General features: G+C 42.2%; 1 protein-coding gene across 8 annotated transcripts in view; it reads left to right on the top strand.

The window, feature by feature from the left end:
- UTRN (utrophin) overlaps nt 1–22,766 on the top strand; it is a 587,017-nt gene that overhangs the window by 179,357 nt on the left and 384,894 nt on the right. For all 8 annotated transcript variants that reach the window (XM_083176136.1, XM_083176132.1, XM_083176141.1 and 5 more), the window contains 9 exons: nt 6,351–6,479; nt 7,732–7,902; nt 10,711–10,854; nt 12,854–12,985; nt 13,147–13,299; nt 14,054–14,227; nt 17,647–17,838; nt 20,683–20,855; nt 21,917–22,067. In XM_083176136.1, coding sequence (XP_083032262.1) covers nt 6,351–6,479; nt 7,732–7,902; nt 10,711–10,854; nt 12,854–12,985; nt 13,147–13,299; nt 14,054–14,227; nt 17,647–17,838; nt 20,683–20,855; nt 21,917–22,067 — 1,419 coding nt within the window. The remainder of the gene's footprint in view (nt 1–6,350; nt 6,480–7,731; nt 7,903–10,710; nt 10,855–12,853; nt 12,986–13,146; nt 13,300–14,053; nt 14,228–17,646; nt 17,839–20,682; nt 20,856–21,916; nt 22,068–22,766) is intronic.

Below are 22,766 nucleotides of genomic sequence, written 5' to 3'. Positions count from 1 at the left end.
GATGGACTGGTAACTAGTATTATATGTAATGAGACATGTCCTACAAGCAACTTGTTTTGTTTAATCTCTTGTGAAAATCAAAAGGACAATAGAAAAAGCATACAATCCACCATTTAAACTCTATGCTTTTTCCTATCACAATTAAGTTCCAGGAGATTTAGCATTGCTCATGGTCTGGTTGTGTTTTTTTTTTTTTTTTTTTTCCAGTGGCCTATTAAAAAAAACATTCTGTCTGGTATAACTCCCCTTTCTAAAGGCCCATACACACTAGATGAGGGCTTGCTGGATGATATTGTGAACAATATCGTCCAGTGTGTATGCTGTGCATCGTTAACAATGTGCACTCCCACATGTCGTTAATGACCCCTTCCCTCATCCAAGCATGTTCGGACGAAGGAGGTCATCGTTAACGATGGACATCCCCTCCCCCCTCGCGTGCGGCATCGGCAAGTGTATATGCACTTGCCGTTGCCGGGTCCCTGTCGCTGCCAATATTGGCATAGGCGGTGATCACTGTAGTGCGCATGGGGCTTAAGACTAGGAAGAAAATGTAATAGGGTCCAAGTTTGTCTGAGGTGCGGGATTTCAATTGATCTTGTGGTGTTTTGGGACTTTTTGCTTGTACATTATTGTCACTTTAATAAAAACCTCCAAGATTGCCTGTCATCACGCACCTCCAGCAACCTTAGACCATGTTACATATGCCCTTTGCTTTAGTAAGGAGAAGCACAAATTAATCTTGTTTTTTACATTCTTACTCATATTTGGATTTACAATAGCGCATCAGTTGTGGAACGTTTATCTTCCTTTTGACTCAACTTTATTTAGATATGAAACAAATCATGTTTTTAAATATGAGTCTAGCTGTTCTGACTCAATAACCAGGCTGTAAATGTAAGGCCTTTAAGACAGTTCATCTGTGTATGTCTATAGTGAACCAGTACTTACACCAGGAGATTTTGTCAGACAGTGTCAACTCAACTGAAGAGGCATGTGTGAAGAATCCAGATGAGGGTTTATTTCAAGCTGATATTCTTGTAATAATGCACAAAAACAGTAGGTGAAAAGATAATAATTTGCCAGAGCTCAACAGGAATCAACTGAAGGTTAAGATGGCAGACATACAATGAGATAGAGATGGGAAGAAGGCAGGGCTAATGACATCAGAGCCCTACAGGAACAAGGAAGGACAATTTTCACAAGAATGCAAAGCTTTGCAATAATAACATGACAGTAACTGAACAGCATATAAAGACACATACTTCGTGGGACATGACACTCCCCGTCTGAAATCTTTAGATTTCACGATAATTCAAACATAATAAAGTCATTTGGTGAAGTGCAGAATTGATCTTGAGACCTGTAAACAAAGAGAACCTGCAACAATAACAGATAATTATAAGAAAACATTTAGTCTAAATCTTGTGACTGAAGTCCCAAGTGTCAAACCCATCTTCGGATTGGGGAAGTCGCAACTTGCAAACACTTCCACCAACCCACACTGTAATCCAAATAATTAGGTGTCGATGGTATGATAGCTGGAAGTTTGTAGTAAATTTCTTCCTATGATTAGCTGAATCTAGTAGCCAAGTTCGTCTTTATGTGACATCTTCCTTTGGGAGAAGAAGCACTAATTCACTAATTGGACGGAAGAAAACTCGGACAGAACCTCCTTTGGTGACTTTGACCTCCACTTTACGAGTCTTTCCATCGTCGCTTGGGATAACCTTGGTGATAAGTCCCATTGGCCAGTCATTGCGATGGGCCTCTTTGTCCTTTAAGAGAACGAGGTCACCGATCTGGAGGTTGGGTTTTGACATCTGCCATTTATGACGACTTTGAAGCATGTGTAGATACTCTGTCTTCCAGGGATACCAAAACACATTGGACAGGTGTTGAACCTGTTTCCACTGGCGCCTGTAGATGTCATTGTGGTCTAAGATTTCAGAAGGAATTAAAGCAGCTCCAGTCTTATTGGATTTTGCTATACGACCATCCACTCTTAGCAATTTGTGACAATCCATTCCTGGGTTCAGTTCAAAGAGTGCACTGTTCTCGGATAGAGTGGCTCCCTTTGTGATCTTATCAATTTCTTGACAGTATACTTCTTGTTGTACACACTGAATGGGAAACTCCTCTGCATGTTCAGGGTCTGCAACTGTTTGTTGTAGATTGTTTGGTAGTTTCACTCTTGGCAGGCCGAAAGGTAAAGGTGTTACCCAGCTGTTGGAATCATCTTGAGTGAAATCTTTGACCATTATCTTGAGAAATTCTTTGTCTTCTCTTGCATATGCTAACTTGTTATCCTCACTTGTTGGATTGAAAACTGTAAGTCCAAGACTGTCATCCCGAGACAGGACTATGTTCGTATTATTGTGATGATCATGCTGTAATTTACTGCTATCCAGCTTCTCTTTCGCCCAGTAATGATGTGGGCATGGCTGAAAGTGAGTGCTGCGACCATTTGGCAAGAGGTTTGTCTTAAATGAGGAAATCTTAGTAGGCGGCTTCATTTTGTCCATACAGACATTGCCTATGATAACCCAACCTAGATCAAGGCGTTGGGCAAACGGAGCATTATTTGGTCCATTTATATGTTGACGCACCTTATGTACTTGGAGAATGTCTCTACCGAGTAGAAGTAAGATCTTTGCATTCTCGTCGAGGTTTGGTATTTCATTGGATATAGGCCTTAGGTGAATGTGATGAAGAGCGACCTCTGGTGTGGGAATCTCTTCTCTGTTGGATGGTATCTGGTTACACTCGACAAGTGTGGGTAAGGGTATCTCAAGATTGTCTTTGAGAGATGCTACAACCAGTCCACTGGCTCTTCTTCCAGATTCCTCCGTAATTCCACTACAGGTACCCAAAGTGTAAGGATAAATATCTCCTTCTAATTTTAACAGATCAAAGAGTTCTGGACTTGCGAGTGACTGATTGCTCTGGTCATCCAAGATGGTGTAAACCTTTAGAGTCTTCTCTGGCTGTCCCTTGGGGTATACATTGACTAGACATATCTTTGCACAAGATTTGTCACAAAGACCTTCCCCACAAACTTTAGTGCATGAAGAAGATATAGTAGCGGGACCTGCCGTTTGATCTGTAATCTCCCCGCCATGCCTTGGCATAGGAGGGAGATGTGCGGGTGGTGTAGGATTCAGTTGAGATGGGTGAAGTGCCTGCACGTGGTCCTCACAGTCACATTCTGTGCATTTAATAGCAGTTTTACAGTCCTTAGCAAAATGTTCAGTGGAAGCACAACATCTGTAACATACCCCAAACTTCTTTAGAAGTTCCAGGCGTTCCTGGAGTGGTTTCTTTCTGAAGCCAATGCATTTCTTGAGGGGGTGTGGCTTCTTATGTATGGGACACAGACGATTAGGGTTTTCGATCACCTCACCTTGGTTGCTCTGGTCAGGAGCTGATGTTGGTGTGGAAAGGATTTCTGTCTTATTCACTGACACTGACGCCCTATGGTTCTTGTAGTTAGAACGTGGGCTATCATACTTAGGGGAAAGCGAACCAGGATGATTTGGCTCACTATAGAAGAAGCTTGGGTCATTCTTGGATTCTGCAATGTTCTTGACAAACTCACAGAAGTAGGAAAATGGGGGAAAGGAGACTTGATTTTCCCTTTTGTATCTTGACCCAAGTGTAGTCCACCTTTCTTGAATTCCGTACGGCAGCTTGGAAACTATTGGGTTTACCCCATGAGCTGTGTCCAAGTAACTGAGGCCGGGTAAGTGAGTATCAGCCTTGGCCAGCAGGAGTTCAAAGAGTAGGTCACTGAGCTCTTGAAATTTCTCATTGTCCTTGCCGGATATTTTTGGGAAATTCTGCAGCCGTTTGAACAAAGCATTCTCTATGGCTTCAGGACTTCCAAAGCTCCTTTCTAGCCTTTCCCAGGCAGCAATGAGGCCTGCCGCAGGATTAGCGATGTGGACAGATCTGAGTCGCTTGACACGTTCTGTGGACTGTGGGCCAAGCCATGTAACCAGCAGATCTAGTTCTTCAGCAGCAGTAATGCCAAGGTCACTAATTGCGGTCCTGAAGGCACATTTCCAACCTCTGTAGTTCTCAGGCTGATCATCAAACTTAGTGAGGCCAGTCTTAATAAGTTCACGGCGAACCATGTATCTTGCGAAGTCTGACATGTCTGTTTTCTCTGACTTTGGGCAAGATAATGCTGGCTGCTGAGTAAGGTTGTTCATATTGTTTGTAGTGTTCTGGGTAAGAGACATAGGGAGATATGGTGGTGCATAGGCATTTAGCCTAGGAGCTGGTTTAAAGTCCATAGGTCTCGCTGCATATGAAACTGTGTGGTTACCAGGGATCTGGTGACTTACTGGCATATTGGTTTGCGACCATACATTTGTATATGGAGCTTCTTGAGGCATTGGACCTTGGTGCACTGTGGTGTGTGCATTGTACTGACCTTGGACATGGTTTGTTGAATAATGATCTGAGTCCCTTTGTTCTGCCCTGTTAGGAATGTTTTCAGCAATCAGGAGTTCACTGTTCTGGCTTAGGACGTAGTCTCTTGTGCGTTTAAGAGGATCCTCTGCATCCACTTCACTTAAATTGATGCTGCCTCTTTCACTTACACTGGCAGCTTGTTCTAAAATCTTTAAACGTGCTATTGCTGTGGCATGTTCACATTGTTTCTCCAGAGCTTCTATTTTTGCCTTTTCCTGCGCTGCTTTGGCTTCCATTTCAGCCTTTTCCCGTGCTGCTCTGGCTTCCATTTCAGCCTTTTCATGCGCTGCTCTGGCTTCCATTTCAGCCTTTTCATGCGCTGCTCTGGCTTCCATCTCAGCCATTTCGCGTGCTGCTCTGGCTTCCATTTCAGCTTGCATTTCTGCCTTTCTTTTTGCAAAGTCGGCTTGTATTTTAGCAGTTTCTACTTCGGCACGTGCGTTTACAAGTTGTTCACTTAGCATGGAATATTTTGAACTTCGTGACTTAGATGATCGCTTTGAATGCCTGGTGGACACAGAAATGCGTGATGATGTTTCCAATAATTGTGCGATTCTGGCTGCTGTCTTACACTTAACATCACATACTAAACTGTCTCGATCCAAATTGAGATGATTGAAGCCTTGCAATTCTTTTAATGCATCGTGAGTATTAAGCGTTTTCAAAACATGAACATATTCTTGACATTTCACTGTGTAAAGTTCATATACTGAACAAAGCTGACCTAGGGCTCCCTCTAGTGGTGAGACATCACAATCATGCTGAGAGATGGTGGACATGTGACTTTGTAGTTTTTGCCATAAGTTTAGGATATGGGCAGAAAGTTCATGTTTCCTACCTTCAAGATTCTCTTTAACCTTCAATGTAGGTTTAACAGGGCGTTTAGACTGTAAGTTGAGATCCATAACTTCTTCTTGTTGTGATTGTAGATAGTGTTCATCTTGAACAGGCTGCACAGTGTTCCCTTCAGCCATGATAGAATTTAGCTAAATAACACTGGAGTAAGTTTGTACAGTAGCTTGCTAGAAGAATCTGTGTGATGTAGCTGTCTGTGTGGCTGCAAAACACTGATGATTTCTCCTCACACTGCAGGCAAACTAGTTACTTTCTTTGTATCTGCAGAAGCTGCAGCTGGCTTGCTGGTATATCTGGCAGTTTATAAACTATCTTTTCACTGTTCTGACTCAATAACCAGGCTGTAAATGTAAGGCCTTTAAGACAGTTCATCTGTGTATGTCTATAGTGAACCAGTACTTACACCAGGAGATTTTGTCAGACAGTGTCAACTCAACTGAAGAGGCATGTGTGAAGAATCCAGATGAGGGTTTATTTCAAGCTGATATTCTTGTAATAATGCACAAAAACAGTAGGTGAAAAGATAATAATTTGCCAGAGCTCAACAGGAATCAACTGAAGGTTAAGATGGCAGACATACAATGAGATAGAGATGGGAAGAAGGCAGGGCTAATGACATCAGAGCCCTACAGGAACAAGGAAGGACAATTTTCACAAGAATGCAAAGCTTTGCAATAATAACATGACAGTAACTGAACAGCATATAAAGACACATACTTCGTGGGACATGACACTAGCAGTCACTTTCCTGCATGTTAAATGAACCCTCGAATGCAATAACTCAGACCTATCTAATTTCAGTGGAGCAAAGCAATTAAATGATGGCATTGACCCTTGACATATAATGAATGGTAGACTTGATGCTATAACATGCAAGCAAGTCTTTTCCGTTACTTGTATCTGCAATTCAAGACCGTTCTCTTGTGTCACTGCTAGGTGCCAACTTTCTAAATTAGTGCCCATTAGCAGCCATTCACTTGAATGTTTCCAGCCAATGAACCTTCTCTGTGTTTTGTTAGAATCACCAGAGTCAGATGGAGATTTTCGATGAGAATGTGGCTCACATAAGCACTTGGCTCTACCAAGCGGAAGCTCTTCTAGATGAGATTGAGAAAAAGCCTGCAAGCAAGAAGGAGGAAACTGTGCAGGTAATGTTTCACTACACAATGATATACAAACCATGTGACCCATGAACTCATTGTATCACCTTTTTTTTACCCAAATGAATACCTAGAGAAGGAGCTGACATTTTGTTCTATAAAAACAAAGCTCATAGTTTAATAATAACTACAGAGTTGATGACTTAGAGCTATTGGTGTTTGTAAGTTCTTGCGACTAAGATGTTATACTTTACAGTTGTGATGGGGCTGATGCAGATTGCACGTAATGGCTGCAGTTGCACCTGCATTGCATAAACCACGGAGAAAAATGGCAGAATAGTCTCCCATATGCAGAGTTGTTTGTTTCTATGCAGGACTGTAAGTAGGAGTGTGTGTAAGGCTCTGGGGGCATCATTGTTGCTGCCACATGGCACTCTGCAGCCAGTATCGCTACTGCATTGTGGGGCATGCACCCTGCAGTCTGTACAGCTGCTCAGAGCATCCGCAAGGCTTCCCTAGGCTGTGCTGCACTGCCCAGTTCTGCTATATTGTCCCCTCTGCGTGGCTTATTTCCGCGCTGCCCTGTTACACGACTACTTCTATGTGACAGCCCCTATGCATACGCTTGGTGTCATGACTGCTATTATTATTAGTGTGCATTTGCACCCAGCACTATTCTTAGTGCAGGAGATCCTTTGGAAAGCAGGCATATCTTAACATATGCATAACCTGAAATTCTGTTGTCACCTCATTTTCATCTACATGCAAATGCCATGTTGCTACCCAGTGGAGTGCTTAAGCCATTAGTGGAATTGCATATAGCTGAATCAATGTGCACTCAGCCATAGTGCGTGCACGCAGCAAAAATGCACGAGGTTGTCTGCAAAAGTGTGTATAATTATAAAATGACTTTACTTTACACTTTTAAAATAGGATCCATAAATACTGTAGCATGCAAGTACATTGCATGCCCAAACTAACAATGCGTGCATTTTTGACATGTAGGAAATGAGGCAGCCATTTTGTCTTTTTATGTTTCTACTGCAGCCAGTGTGACTGAAATTACTAGAACATGGGGTGTCTGTATCACATCATTTGTAGTTGAGTTTATTATATTTGACAACACTGTATGTATTTTTCAGATCTTGCTAAACATTGTGTAGTGTGTACACGTACTTGATATGATAATGATTGCAATTTAAAATTGTTTTGAAAAATTGATTTTCCTGATTGTTGATAACTGCCTGACATGCAGTATGAGACAGTGTCAGAGATAATGATCATGGTTATTTGATTTCAGCGCCTGATGTCAGAGCTGGATGATGTTAGTCTCAGAGTAGATAATATCCGTGACCAAGCCTTAATGCTCATGAGCAACCGTGGCACATCTTGCCGGGAACTGGTGGAACCAAAGCTGGCTGAACTTACCCGCAACTTTGAGAAAGTCTCTCAGCACATAAAATCTGCCAAGGTAAGATTTGTAGTCTCTGTTAAATGCAAACTGGGAGAGTATTTGCCTATCTTTATGTTTATAATATTTATTTTGGAGATGTGAACTGCTTAATTTAATTGCAAATATGTTTCACTTCTAGTCCTAATTAAGGTGTCCATTTGTTTGGTTGCACCCTGGGTAGGACACCTTGGGAGCTGGTAGTTTCTATAACATTTTTACAACTTCAACTGTTCATTGTACCACATATGTTTAATGCAATAAGTCCTCATTATAGATTTTATTTTGAATCAATTCATAATATGTTTTTGATCATCCGATTTACATTTCATAATTTTCCAAATGCAGCCAATAGCGCGGTAACCACTTTACATTTTATTGTTATATCGGAGGTCGCTTCGCCTCAGCTCGCCACGTGTTTGGAATGTTTGTTAGTTTTTTCTTTGTAATAATATTGGTGAGACAGCACTGCCAGGGGTATTACCTTTTATTTTTTATTATTATTTTACTAGTAGAACCAAGCAAAGTGTCCAGCCAGCTAAGCTTAACATCTCAAGCATTAAGTAGGCATGAAGGGGCAAATGTAATGCCGCCTGAGTTTGGCGGCCATGCAGGATGGAGTCCGAACTATGATGTTTTTTAAAGGGGCAATAACTTACAAGGCATGATTTTGCCTTGTAAGTGAATGGCTAGGCTGCTTAAAGTGAAGGAAAACACAGGTTTAATTGAATGGAGTGTATTATTCCAGAATACCAGTGTGCAAAGCAGTACTAAATGGAGACTATCAATCTGCTGAATAAGATATCACCTATTTGTTTAGCACAAAATAGCTCAGAGCTCTATGGGGTAGCGAACACTAACGTGTGAGTTCGTGCAGCAGCTGCCCTGATGATCTTGTATATTTGAATTCACCACACAGAATAAAGTATATGTCATTTTTTTAAAACTTGGCAGCATTAATATAGAGTTACCTGGCTACATCATCTGGTCTCGGGCTGGGGAGTTTAATGAGCTTGGGGGCTATTTTCCTATAAGGGACAGTTTGTTTTCAGGGTATTTTCTCATGGGGACAATTTGTTTTTGGAGTCTTCCTGTATGGGACAATGTGTGTGTATGGTTGTTTTTTACCCACTGTGGCGTGCCAGTGCGTTTTACTACCGTGGCTGCCAATGTGTGAATTTTTTTCCTCTAGAAGACAATGTCTGATTTCATTATGACAGTCCCCATGCTCCTTTTCACAAGACCAGTTTAAGCTTTTGGCGTAGATCATCAAATACAAAAGTCTGGCCACCTCTTCGGTAGGCAATAAAAGGGGATCAGGTGCCGTCCATGTCCTAGCAATACAGACCAGAGGTGGATTTTTCACAAGGCAACCTAGGCACCTGCCTAGCGCCCAGCATGTCCCAAGAGGCCCCCAAAAGATATCCTGACCATCCAAAACGTTCCCAGAGGAGCATTGTACGACTACCACATGACATCATGACATCACAAGGATCTGTCCACCCTGTCAAAGTCCCTGCTATGTCAGCAGCATTAATGAGAGATGTTGCTAGATAGTGTTGGTAGTAAATGTACAAGTCACATATGCTACACAGTAGAATAATGCAATGACTTGTCATATACACTACAGAGACTAGTGTTACTGACAGTTTTATTATTAAATGTAGTCACATTTACTATGTAAAGTTTAGATATACACTCAATAAAATGCAAATTAAATATTATTAATGCCAATTCAATTAAATACAGCTTTTCATGAGTCTCTCAATGTATAGCTGCTGCACATCAACAAAAGTATTTATTCTGAGACAGAAGGATGAAGCATTGTCGGTACTTGTTTCCTAGAACGGAGCCCAGATTTTCTATGTACACAAACATAGGGAAATTGCATCTGCTCTGTGTGCCCCAGGGGATCGCATCGCACCTCCCGCAAAACATGCGATTGCATGCGATTTTATAGGGTGTGCAATGCCATTACATTAGCTATACAATGATATCAATGTATACAATGATATCAATGTATGACATACAATGATGTTTTATGCCCCCCCCCCACTATCCACGCCACCCCGAAGCGTGGCGAGTGCAGCGGAACGCATCCTCCGACGTTTTCATACCCCCACTTTCCATGTCGGCGTGGAGTTGACTTTATATAGTGCCCGAAGCGTGGCGAGGGGACGCGGATAACTTTTCATGTATTCCGCGTCCCCTCACGGGGCTCGCTGCACTCACGCTTTGGGCTCGGGGTGGCGTGGATAGTGGGGGGGGGTGCGTAAAACCTCATTTTCTGACATACAATCATATTATTGTATACCTAATATTACATGAAAAATCGCATCGCACAGCACTAAAATGGCCCATGCGATGCGATTTCCCTATGCAGAATACACCACTAAGCAAATAGCTTAGTGGGCGCCGTTCTAGGAAACAAGTACTGCATTGTCTTTTATACTGTTCCTTATGTTCTTTTAAACTGATGTTTCTGTCTGTTTAAAATCCCTTTTTTAATAACTAATAACGTTCCTATCAGCATATGTTTTAAACTGAAAGTTATTCTTCCACTTTAACATATACACTTCTTTTTTCTTGTCTATAATTTTCTGTAGTTGTATATTGTGAGTGATACAAGTGACATAGTTATTTACTACAGTCTTTGTGTTAGAACATGCAATCTCAGTGGCTGAATAGATGTTGATCAGGGCTAGAAAATTCAATTAATTAAACTTGTACAGAAGTTTTGGGCGGTGTTCTCATGGAATGTTCTGCATGGAGAGATGAATGAACAGTTGCTTAACACTTAAATAGTTACTGGATTTGTGTCCTGGTCAGATGCTGGTCGGTCAGGATCCTCCAGCAGAAGAACCTGGTCAGACCGAGCCCACGGTTGCAGAGCTTCAAGGCTTGGAATCAGAGCTGCATGGTGCCCAGAAGGTCCTGGAGAAGCATTTGCAGTTTCCTGCAGAGGGTGAAAAGGTGCGTAAAGAGACAGTAGCATAATAGTCTATGAGAAGCATTATCAGGCATATTCAATTAATTACACCTCTGGACCAATGTAATTAATTAATGATCAATGTGTAATTAATTTAATAAGCTGTGATTTACGTCTCAAGTCCGTGAGAAAATTACACTATTGGTGTGTAAGGAAAACCCATTGATTTTACAGTTTATGCAGAATCAATGTGTTTCCATGTAATAGTTCTCTATTTGTGGTACTGAATAAATGCTAATTAATTGAATACCCTTTCGGTACATCGCAGGGTAATTTTCCAGCAATCTGTGGCTAATTGAATATGCCTGTATATGTATGGCAACAATTATCCATGCTGATTCCAGGGAAGCTTCTTGCTTTATATGTATAGAGAAAATAACTGGTCTATGAATGTCTAAAGCCCCATATGCATTACATGATCTTAAAAACAGTGTAGCGTTTACACTCCATATCGTTAACGTAGCACACTCCCGTCAATCAGCCCCTCATCATCAGAACATGCAGGTCAATTTTGGCTATGTTGCCAATGATCTGCATGTTCAGCAGCCGCAGGTGACATCAAGGGACGATATCGTTAACGACATCGTCCAATGTGCATGCACAATATTATCCACCCGCGGCATGGCTGATATCAGACATATCACGGGTCGTCTGGGCTTAACATTTTAGCACATAATACAGAGTTAACAGATAAATCCTCCTTGAATTTATCTGGTTTTTAGCTTTGTTTTTTCAAATCTATAAAACTCACTTCCATACACCATTCCAAAGATTTGAATTGTTTACTCAGCGTTTTACTAGTTTCCCTTGTTACCTTGTCCATTGTCTTTTCATTTTGTGTTATAAATGCAAATGTATAGGACTTTGAGCAGGTGTATAGCTATGACTAATGGGGCCCCATAGCAAACTTTCAATCACCCACCAGCGCATGGCCTAAACAAAGGGTACTGTAACCCTATCCACCCACCCCTGCCTTCAGTTGCCTCCCCATTCCCCACCTATGCTGCATGGCTCCTCCTCATCTGCTGTCAGCATCCTGGTCTGTTCTGTGTCATCATTGATGCTGGGAGTCAGGCTGGAAAATGTCAGTAGAACCAGCAGAACACTGACAGCAAATGTACCTGCAGCGGCACACTGCTTAAAGAAGAGAACCCACACCATATAGTTCAGTTGAGGTCAGTGTGTGCGGCTGGCAGCCAGCATATATTTATGCATGGGAAAGTCTGGGCCCTGTTGCAGCCACACCTCCTGCAACTACGATACCTACGCCTATGACTTAGAGTCCTATTTAATTTTTGCTATATAAATAACATTATTATTATTATTATTATTATTATTATCAACTGAAATTCTAATTAACAACTTATATAAATTGCACGATTTTCTACACAGAATATTATTAAAAGTTTATAAGCAGTCAGTGCACATCAATATTGAGTGCATTGTTCAGCTTTGTATACTGTATGTACTGTATTTAGTGTTTTTGTAGCTGCTCTCACCCTGTGTCATGCCCCCCATTGCAATGGAATTGCTGGTTTGTTCAGTATGATTAAAGATTTAATTGAAACAATAAATGCATGTACAGTACTTATAGTCATTTAGTCATAAAGCAATGCCATGTCCTTATGCTAGATAAAACATTGTCATTTGGTTGGTTGATAGATCGGTTTATGAATACATTGAGTGCACCAATAGGGAGAACTGCATTTAGTCATACAGTAACACGTGCAAATAGAATAGATGTGCCTACAGACTGTAGCTAGCAGCTGGGAATTTGGGTGTTGGCAAAAGATATCTCATGTTTATTGTATCAGTTTACTGCTGATAAATAGCTGAGATATGTGTAATAGGCAGCATAGTGGGCAATTGTTCCTCAGCTCTACCACGTCTATGCCTTTTATTTATATGCCCAGTAAGTCCATAATAAGCAGCACAAGAAACTCCATTCAGAACATTCATATGACTTTCATTTCGCTAAATCAGATTGATGAGTCTCACATTGAAGACGTCCTGCACAGAGGAGAACAGTTACTGCAGCAGCCAATGGGAGACATTGAGAGAGAGAAACTCCGCCTGGAACTACTGCTCTTACAGACCAGATACAACAGTGCCAAGGTAGAGACCATACCCTTACATTCATTCCTCTGTCTCTGCATTATCATCCTTCAGTTCTCTGCATGACTTATTTCTGTTCTCAATAACATGAATTTAGTGTTACATCAAATCAATTTTATTTTTTAGCAATTTAACTGTTGCAATGTTTGTGTGTTGTTCAGGAACTGCAATCTGTAAGAAGAAATCAAGAGATTAAGTTTTCTACAGTGTGTACACAGGATGAGCAGCAGGAAGATATTTCCTTTAAGTGGCTGAATGAGACAGAACATCGTCTATCTGGTTTCCTAGAGGCAGACGATGACAAGAAACTTCAGGTTGGATGGACAAACTGACTGAAAACAGATTTGACTTTACTGCTTAAGAAACATGGCTGAAAATGTATCAAACCTTATAAGGAGTGCAGACGTGGACCGATAGTTAAGTTGAGAAGAGTAACCAATCTACCTATCATTTAATAGAATTTTCTCGATAAATGTTACCTAGAAGTTCATGGAAAATTATCAACGTCTCCACTGTTTAAAAGGCTTGATACGTTTCCCCATGGGCTTTTAACCTATGTATCTTAATTTTCCTAGAACAGTGCTGACTTATGTAATTTGCCATTGCAAATGTAATAGTCCTAGAATTCAGTTTATTTTTAAATTTCCAAGCAAACCTTTTTATTCATCATAATAACCTGTAATGTTTACCTTTTATCTAGGAAATATAATCTTTTTTTTGACACAACATTTTTTATTTGAATTTATATAACAAATGTGAGCGACGCTGGCATTTTTAGTGGACATTTTGGGCATGTCTCACAGAGATGTTTTCACTCAAAGGGTTAATCCAAATAATGATTCTATAATAATGTTTCTGTATTTGGCACCCATAAAGAAGGAAATCAGTGCCATGGATTTGGCAAGGGTCACTGCACATCCAGTTTTCCAGTTCATAAGTTTGTGAGCCTCACCATAATAGCGGTTATCCACATGGCCATTGTATCAGATGTTTTGCTGTGCTGCTAGTCACCATCGTTTTCAAATTAAACTTCAAACTCTTTATTATCTCTTTCATGCGTCTTCTCAGGAGCTGCTATATGAAGTAGAACAACATAAGGAGGAATTCATTGCTCTTCAGAAAAAGACCACTGTTCTCCAGCAAGGCTCACCAGAAGAGGTTGATGGTGGCAAAGTGAAGCAACGCTGGGAAGAGATTGAGAAGCAGTTTGCCATGTACCTTGGATCTGAACATCACAGTCTGGCACGTATAGTATAGGGTTATTTTCCTTAATACTACATCTCTGCTATATAATTGGCTTTACTTCTATCATCAAATCTATACTATAGGTCCATAAGCTAATAAAGTATTTAAAAGAACTTAAACAGGAACACCAACTCTAGTTAAACCTGTAGTAAATATAATGGTACTTGTTTCCTAGCATGGCCACCACGATTTCTATCGTGGTGGTCGTGTAGGAAAAAATCGTGTCGGTCGCGTCGGGTGCATACCAAAACGCACACGACGCGACCGACGCGATGTACCCGATTTCTCCATAGGTTTCAATGTTAAAATAATTTAACATTGAAGCCTATGGAGAAATCGGGTACATCGTGTCCATAGGCTTCAATGTTAAATTATTTTAACATTGAAGCCTATGGAGAAATCGGGTCCATCGTGTCCATAGGCTTCAATGTTACATTTTTTTAACATTGAAACTGAGTCCATTTAACATAGTAAAAAATGGTAAAAGGGCCAATATGGGCCATTTCTCATTGGGTATGGCCCCGTCATGTGTGTAAAAAAGAATGGCCCCCCATTGTGGCCGCCACCCCCACGATTGACGCGAACCCGAAGCGTGGCGAGCGCAGCGAGCCCGCGAGGGGCGGCGGTGCACGTCCTCCGACCTTTTCATTCCCCTACTATCCACGTCGGCGTGGAGTTGAGAATAGATTAGTGTGGCGAGCGCTGCGAGCCACTGAGCCCGAAGCGTGGCGAGCGGACGCTGATACCTTCACAGATCCCTGCGTCCCCTCGCGGGCTTCACAGGTATCAGCGTCCCCTCGCGGTGCTCGCCACGCTTCGGGCTCGGTGGCTCGCTGCGCTCGCCGCACTAATCTATTCTCCACGCCGACGTGGATAGTAGGGGAATGAAAAGGTCGGAGGACGCGCACCGCCGCCCCTCGCGGGCTCGCTGCGCTCGCCACGCTTCGGGTTTGCGTTAATCGTGGGGGTGGCGGCCACAATGGGGGGCCATTATTTTTTACACACATGACGGGGCCATAGCCAATGAGAAATGGCCCTTATTCGGCCTTTTCCCATTTTTTACTATGTTAAATGGACTCAGTTTCAATGTTAAAATAATTTAACATTGAAGCCTATGGACAAATCGGGTCCATCGCATAGGCTTCAATGTTAAATATTTTAACATTGAAGCCTATGGGGAAATCGTGGGCATCGCGTCGGTCGCGTCGTGTGCCTTCGTAAGGCACACGACCGACGCGATGTACCCGAGTACTGTTTTTTTTCAAAGGAAATCGCGGGCATCATGTGCCTTAAAGTTAAGGCACACGATGCCCGCGATTGTGGCCGTGATAAGAAACAAGTACCAATATAATGATAGCAGTAATGAAAGAGATGTGGAATGTTGAAGTGGTGCCCACTCTTCCAGTGGTGGGGAAGACTTTAAGAAAACTTGGAGTCTCCCGCAGGTACCAGGGCAGTAGGCACATATGATTTGAATGCAAAAAAACAAACATAATGACTCTCACACTTGTTCATTCACTAAGACTGCCCTTCCTACTAGATACAGGAGCAAACTGATGTGTAAAACATTTTACAACATATATGGGAATGTCCAATTTGCCCTGAAGAAGGATTTTTTGCACTGTATCCAATGTTGATCACCCGCAAAAAAAATAATTTTCTCCCAAAAAAACACACACGTTCACTGAAACTTGTGTGTTTTGCTGTCCGCATCTTTGTTTCCACACGAAAAGGGGTCTGCTTTCGGGGATTTTGTTTTGCCTACCCAAGGCAGGTAAAACAAAATCCCCCCCAATAAGCAACAGCCCTGCCGACTTATCAGGGCTAATTGAAAACACACAGCGAAGCAATTACCTGCGGTAGGATCCAGATTCTGCAAGCATGGGTTCACGGGCAGGAATCTTATATGGTGTTATGATGGTATAAAGTATATACAATAACAATGTGACATAAAGATCATGATGTCACTCAAGACAAAGGAGTTTCTCAACTCCCTTTTCAATTCATCACTATCATGGCTTTAAACAGGTTACATAAGCAAGTTCAATAAGAGGTTATATGTATTAGGCGCATTTTGGCAGGGATTGTAACTTGCAATCAGGATGCTCCTTCTTCCCTGGATGTCTGTTATTACCCAGTCTTGTTATATTACCATATTGTTAATGTAAGCACAATGGAATATGCTAGTGCTATATAAATATTATTAATTACATATGTGTAATAGGTCTTCCAATCGTGTTAGCCTGCTGAGAAAGAAATTTTGCCTTTACTTTGAATACTTTTGCAATCAGAGTTTTATCTCGTGGAATGTCGGAGAGCTCTCTTGCACTCTCTGGAGAGTAGACCAGCCTGCCTGGCTGTCTGTAACCTTATGCTATGTAAAGCCAGGTGTATGGCTTTTACCAGAATAGACATTAATACCTTAATAGGCTGTGGTGCCACCAAGCACTCCAATGCCAGAAATGCCTCTACCCATTTACAATTCTGCTCCGCAGGTGCAACTTGCTTTGCTAAGTGGGCACTAGCAGCCATATTGCAGCAATTATAAGCAGGGCTATATCTGTCATTTCTCTTTTTGAATGTTGACAAGAGGAGCTGATTTATACCCCTTTTACACCAAAAATCCCGGATCCGACCTGGCATTTGGAAGAAGGATCCAAGCCGGGTCGGATCCGGGATTTACACCGTTTACACTGTGGTGCCCACCTGCAGTGTAGGCGGAGGTGGCGCTTGGAGATGACATCATCTCCAAGTGCCAGGACCGCGTCATCCGTGCTGGGACCGCCGATCACCGTGCTGGGGGCAGACCAGCCATAATGTAAGCTGCTGGGCTGCCCCCAGCCCTCCGTCGTCCGGGAGGTGAATGGATGCCACACACAGGCATCCATTCACCTCCTCCGCTGCCGCCTGCAGAGTATAGCAGACAGCAGCGCAGGCTGTCTGTGCCCCCCGTCCAACCTGCTGACAATGCGGTCCGCAGGTTGCACGTCCCCCATTGATGTAAATGGGAGCCGGGTTGGATGACCCAGCGTACCCATTTACACTGCCCTCTACCCAGGTCCTAGCCGTGTTCTACCCAGGTCAGGACCTGGGTAGAAGTCCCGTGTAAAGGAACACGTCGTGTCCCATTTACACCGCCGCTGACCCGGGTCTGACCCGCCGAAGACCCGGGGTTTCGCGGCAATGTAATGAACCATATTATAAGTTGCCAGGAGTTTGAATATGTTAGAACCACAAAGATGTCTTAAATAGTTGTTAATATATTTCTAACAAGTTATGTTTGCCTTAGGTTAAGGCCTCACAGCTTGATAGAGGGATACCAATCCAAAAAGATTTATTTGTATTTTGTAATGAGTTTATCTATAGTCAAGCCCTGGTTAGAATTATAACTAATGGAAACCTGTATCTTCTTTTAGGAGGACACCGATCCTCACCTGGATGGGAGTGTTTCCTTAACGGAATTCACACCAGCCTTTCTTCCCTCAGATTACTTGGTGGAAATAAACAAAGTTCTGCTTTCCATAGCCGACACTGAGCTCCTGATTAATGCACCAGAGCTCAGCGGTGGCGAGTATGAGAATTTCTCTGACCAAGAAGATTTGTTGAAGGTAACCTTGCATTCTAAGCATCTTGTTTAAAAAGGGCACCAATATTGTTTTAGCCATATTTTACTTATTTGCATGAAAAAGTAATAAAGTAATGCTGTAAGGCAAATTGCCAGCATACCTTGTCTTGTAAAATGTTTATGTACCTGTCATGTATGGTCATTAGTTAGCGGCAATATTTTTGGGGTTTTGTGCAGTGGTGACATGAGTTCCTGGCAGCAGTGTGAAATTAGACCAGTGATTTTCCTGCTTTCAGGGAAAAAGGTGGCAGTGCTTTGTACTTTTCCAGTGGTTCCCAAACTTTTTGGAATTACGGCACACTAGAGCATCAAAATGTTTTCACGGAACCCTTGGACCAAATGCTTCTTATTGAGAAATTAATTATAAAAATGTTAAATTAAGTATATGGTGATTATATGTTATCCTTGGGGTCAGTTATCAGTTGAGGGACAGGATTTGCTTTTGTTTGTCCACATAAGATTGACAGCTGCCAGTACTGGTTGTGCCTGTTATATTGCCCAGAAATAATTGGAATTGGTATTGGGTTACCAAACCAGGGCACCCCTGCAAGGAATCCTATTGACCCCAGGGTGCCACAGTACACAGTTTGGTAGGGAAACGGTCTTTAGGTCGGCATACACTCGGTCGACAGGTCTTATGTTGACACAGACAACAGGTTCACATGCATAGACAGGGGCAAAGGGTCGACTGTACTGTAGGAAATAAAACTAGAAAAGTGTGTCTGCCACTAGGTTGACATTCAAAAGGTTGACAGACCTTAGGTTGACACATGGAAAAGGTCGACATGGCTTTAGGTCAACAATGGCATTAGGTTGACACAAGCATTAGGTCTACATTGGGAAGGTTGATAGTCAAAAGGTAACATGGCTTTTTGAAAAAAAAAAAAGTAAACCGACATGTGCGACAGGCGGTACTTCATGCATGGCAAACACACTGATACGGTGTCCATGTCGTCTATGTCGGCATTTGGGACAAAAAACCCCGTGAAAACCTCATGTCGACCTTTTGACTGACGACCTTCACTTTTGACCCTGTTGACCATATGCATGTTGACCTTTTTGTCTGTGTCGACATAAGGTCTGTCGACCTTCAGTGGTCGACCTAATGTATGTCGACCTTAATTTGGCCAATCTAATGATCCATACCTGTTTGGGAACCAGTGTACTGTTCATTACTAAGGGAAAAAAAGCACTGTTGCATATATATAAAATATTATTCATACAGCTGAGGCAAACGATGTCATAAAAATATAAGTTGTGAGAGCCACCAGATTTAGCTTCTTGGGAACCTCTGCTATAGCTCAGTGCACCTTGAAGCATAAAATGCCTGGTGTGATTGAGCCGACAGGTCAAGTCCAACTCTGCTGGCATCGGGCATCTTTTTTGCTGAAAATGCATCTTACTGTAGTTAGACCGTGCTAATTAATTTGACACATGACACTTGTTTATTGTGTGTGACTGAGTCTGTATATGGAGCAGGGCAGAGAAAAATCTGCGGCTGCTACAGTACATTGCAGCACGTCATATGCAGATTCAGAGACTATGGGCAGTATTCAATGTGAATACTGGCGACGTGCAGCGAATCCTGTTTAGGATTCACTGCACAAAATCGCCACTGCTCGCTGCGTTCCGGAGCCTCGCCGGCTCCGGTATTCAACGAGTCAGGGGCTCGCTGCCCCTGACCGGCGAATTTGAGCTCCTGCGGCGGACGCCGCAGGGAGCCTGAGGACGGCGGCAGGCAGGGAGATGGAAGTCTCCCTGCCTGCCCCAGAACGTTTGTGGGGGGGAGGTGGGCTCCCCGGGTGCCAGGCAGCACAGGCTGCCCCCCGGGGGTGCCAGCAGGGGACCGGGTATATTCACTACACCCGATCATGCATATGTAATGATCGGGTGAAGTGAATATATGAATATCTAATGAGCGGCTCGGCTCCGGCCCCCTGCTGGCTGGTCTGTGTAAAAAAAAATATATATTTTTTTTTAATTAAATATATATTCATGTGCTTACAGCACATGAATAAAAATAGCATGCCCCTCCTCAGAATAAAATTCCAGATTTTTTTACACCAATTGTAAAAACAAAACACTTTGTTTTAAAAGTTCACCTTCCACTTCACCATAAAAAGATAGCGATTGCTACTCGGTGAATCATGGCGAAAAAAACCTTGAAATGTATTCGCCATCTGGTCATTGAATAGGGTGATTCACCGTTTTAGTCAGAAATTTGCCTAACAGCACAAAATCGCCATAAAAACCTGGCGAATCAGCCTCATTGAATACCGCCCTATGTCATACACAGATATAGAAGGTTCATATATAAAATTAATCCGCACATTCTCCTCCTGTACATTGCATGTGACTAACACATTTCTGGCAAACACTGGAAGATGATCACGCTACCTGGCCTGCCAAGAGGGGCTGTTTGGCGTGAATGCAGCAAAGATGTATGAGGACACAAATCTATTGCAAATGGACCAGCCGATGCTATGGCAGAACATGTGAGAGTAGAACAAACAGGTCAATGGTTAATAAACTTGGCAAATATTGGTTACGTTTCTTTTTAATGTTGTCCAGGTAAGAAAAAAGCAACATTGAAAAGTCATGTTGTACAAGGCCTCCAGTCTTCACAATGAGAATAATCCAAATGAGCATTTTGTTAGGAAAGTACCAGTGTGATTTTATAAAGTGTTATTATAGTACAGTATAACAATCTTTTCATATGTTAAACTTACCCTATACACAACTTTGTTCTCGGTATTCTGTATGCGCAGTATATGCATATGCCAGGCAGCTTCAGCACCGAACTGATGTACAGTGTCCTTTCTTCTAGAAGGTAAAAGATGCATTGGACAAACTTGGGGAACAAATAGCAGCTATTCATGAGAAACAACCAGATGTGATCCTAGAAGCATCAGGACCAGAAACCATACAAATAGGGGACTCGCTCACTCAGGTGAACGCAGAATGGGACCGGATCAACAGACTATACAACGATCGTAAGAGGTAAGACAGATTTCTAAGAGGTTCCCCATGAAAATGGTTTTGGGTGGTAGTCGCTAAGGAAAGGTATGCCAATATTATGAGCTAAAGGCATATGTCCAAATGCTGGCTGAGTTGGTGCCTGTTAGGAGATCTTAGATTGATACCATAATCGGTGCTGGGAAGTTAGAAAGAGTCATTATAACTGGTCAGTATTCCTTTCTGGTGGCTAGCATGATCACAAAGACATGAAGAGGTGAGCACAGGGAGATTGTCTATCATACAGACTAACCTCATTATGCCATGCACCACAATTTCCAGACAACTTTGCTGGTGTCTGTTTTGGCGAGGTATCTTTTTCTTTGTAAGCTAAATGCTACATTACAGTGTTTATCAGTAAAAGGCAGGTACAGCCGCAGTCGAACACAAAATATAGGCATGCTACAGTATATATAATTTTAAGCAAGGATGTAGGGGGACACATCTGTAGTGGACTCCTTGTGAGTCCACTACACTTACTAAAGCCCCACCGGTGCACTAAAGCCCCACTACTGGGTTACAACGACGGGGGGTATCGCCAGCAAAGCTGGCAATACCCCATAGAAGCCTATGCGCTTCTTACCGTGACCCACGCCGCCCTACAACAACACTGCTGTGCTGCCCGGACCAGTGACATCCTCCTGCCTAGCCCTACATCCCCTTCCAGATGCAGGTAGGAGGAGGCGGAGCCTGCCCCGCAGCAGCAGCAGCCTGGTATATATATGTTATATGTTTTAATTAAACAAAAAAAAAAGACAATTTTGTATAAATTAAGCTGACCAGCTGACCAAATAACTGGTTGTAATGATTATCATTTAGTGTATGGTGGTGAATGCTGATCATTCACAGCCTGAGAACAACTGAAATGTGGTCGGTATTGTTGAGTTCAAACAACTGCTGTTTAGCCAACTTCAAGATGTGAATGGACAAAACCTCCATACAGGCAACATTTTATTGCTGATTCATAAAATAATATAATATGTAGTGAAAAGTAATTAACATTCTGAGTTTCTTGCGATTAACCCTATTACTGTATTTTGATTCAGTCGTTTTGAAAGATCACTGGAAGAGTGGCGGCAGTTCCATTGTGACCTCAATGATCTCACACAGTGGACACTTGAGGCTGAGGATTTGTTGGCCCAGGCCCGTCTTCCAGGAGGTGGTTTGGATTTGGATAGAGCGCAAATTCATCAGCGGGTAATTACCCAGTTATTTAAGATGAGAAGTTTGGAGCTTGTATTAGATGCTTTATAACATGTCTATGTATTGAGGCAGATTGAAGAAATTGCTTATTTCCACTACTTCCCCATATTTGCCTCTTATCATCCTTGTGTGCGGATACTCAGTGGTGTGTCTAAAGGAAGAGTCATGGCTGAGGGTGTGCATGCATGTTACTGTGTGGCATTTGCATTGCTATATTTATATTACTTAGCAAAAAATTCCTCTATTACCTCTTAAGGCATGATTTAGTAAAGGGGTGTACACATGGGGCGACTGGCAGGGCAATTTTGACTAGATAGTCCAAATTACCCAACTAACTAACCAGAATCGCATTGTGTGTACAGTGCTTTCCCCTACAGGCGATAGCAACGCACAGTCCCACTGGGTCACTATCGCCTGGCAGGGGATTCTGCGGGCAACTCAATTTTGACGAAGCCGTTTGTCACAGTGTATTTTGATTAAGCCAGAATTGCCCATGGGCTAAGAGAAAATCTGTCCAAGCTATGATTCATATCCCACTTATTTTCTTACTGCAATCTCCGTGAGCTATAAACCAATTATAAATACAAGTTTTAAAGCTAAAACTATTTATTATAATTTTAAAAAAAGTTTGTATTCTCACTGTTCCTTTCCCAATACAAAACACATGTAGATTAATCAGGGAAACATTTGTTT

This window comes from Crinia signifera, chromosome 3 (genome assembly GCF_055691185.1).
Source record: "Crinia signifera chromosome 3, ASM5569118v1, whole genome shotgun sequence".
In the NCBI taxonomy this organism is placed as follows: Eukaryota; Metazoa; Chordata; class Amphibia; order Anura; family Myobatrachidae; genus Crinia; species Crinia signifera.
Note: the sequence above shows the minus strand (reverse complement) of the source record. Positions and strands in the feature narration are given on the sequence as shown.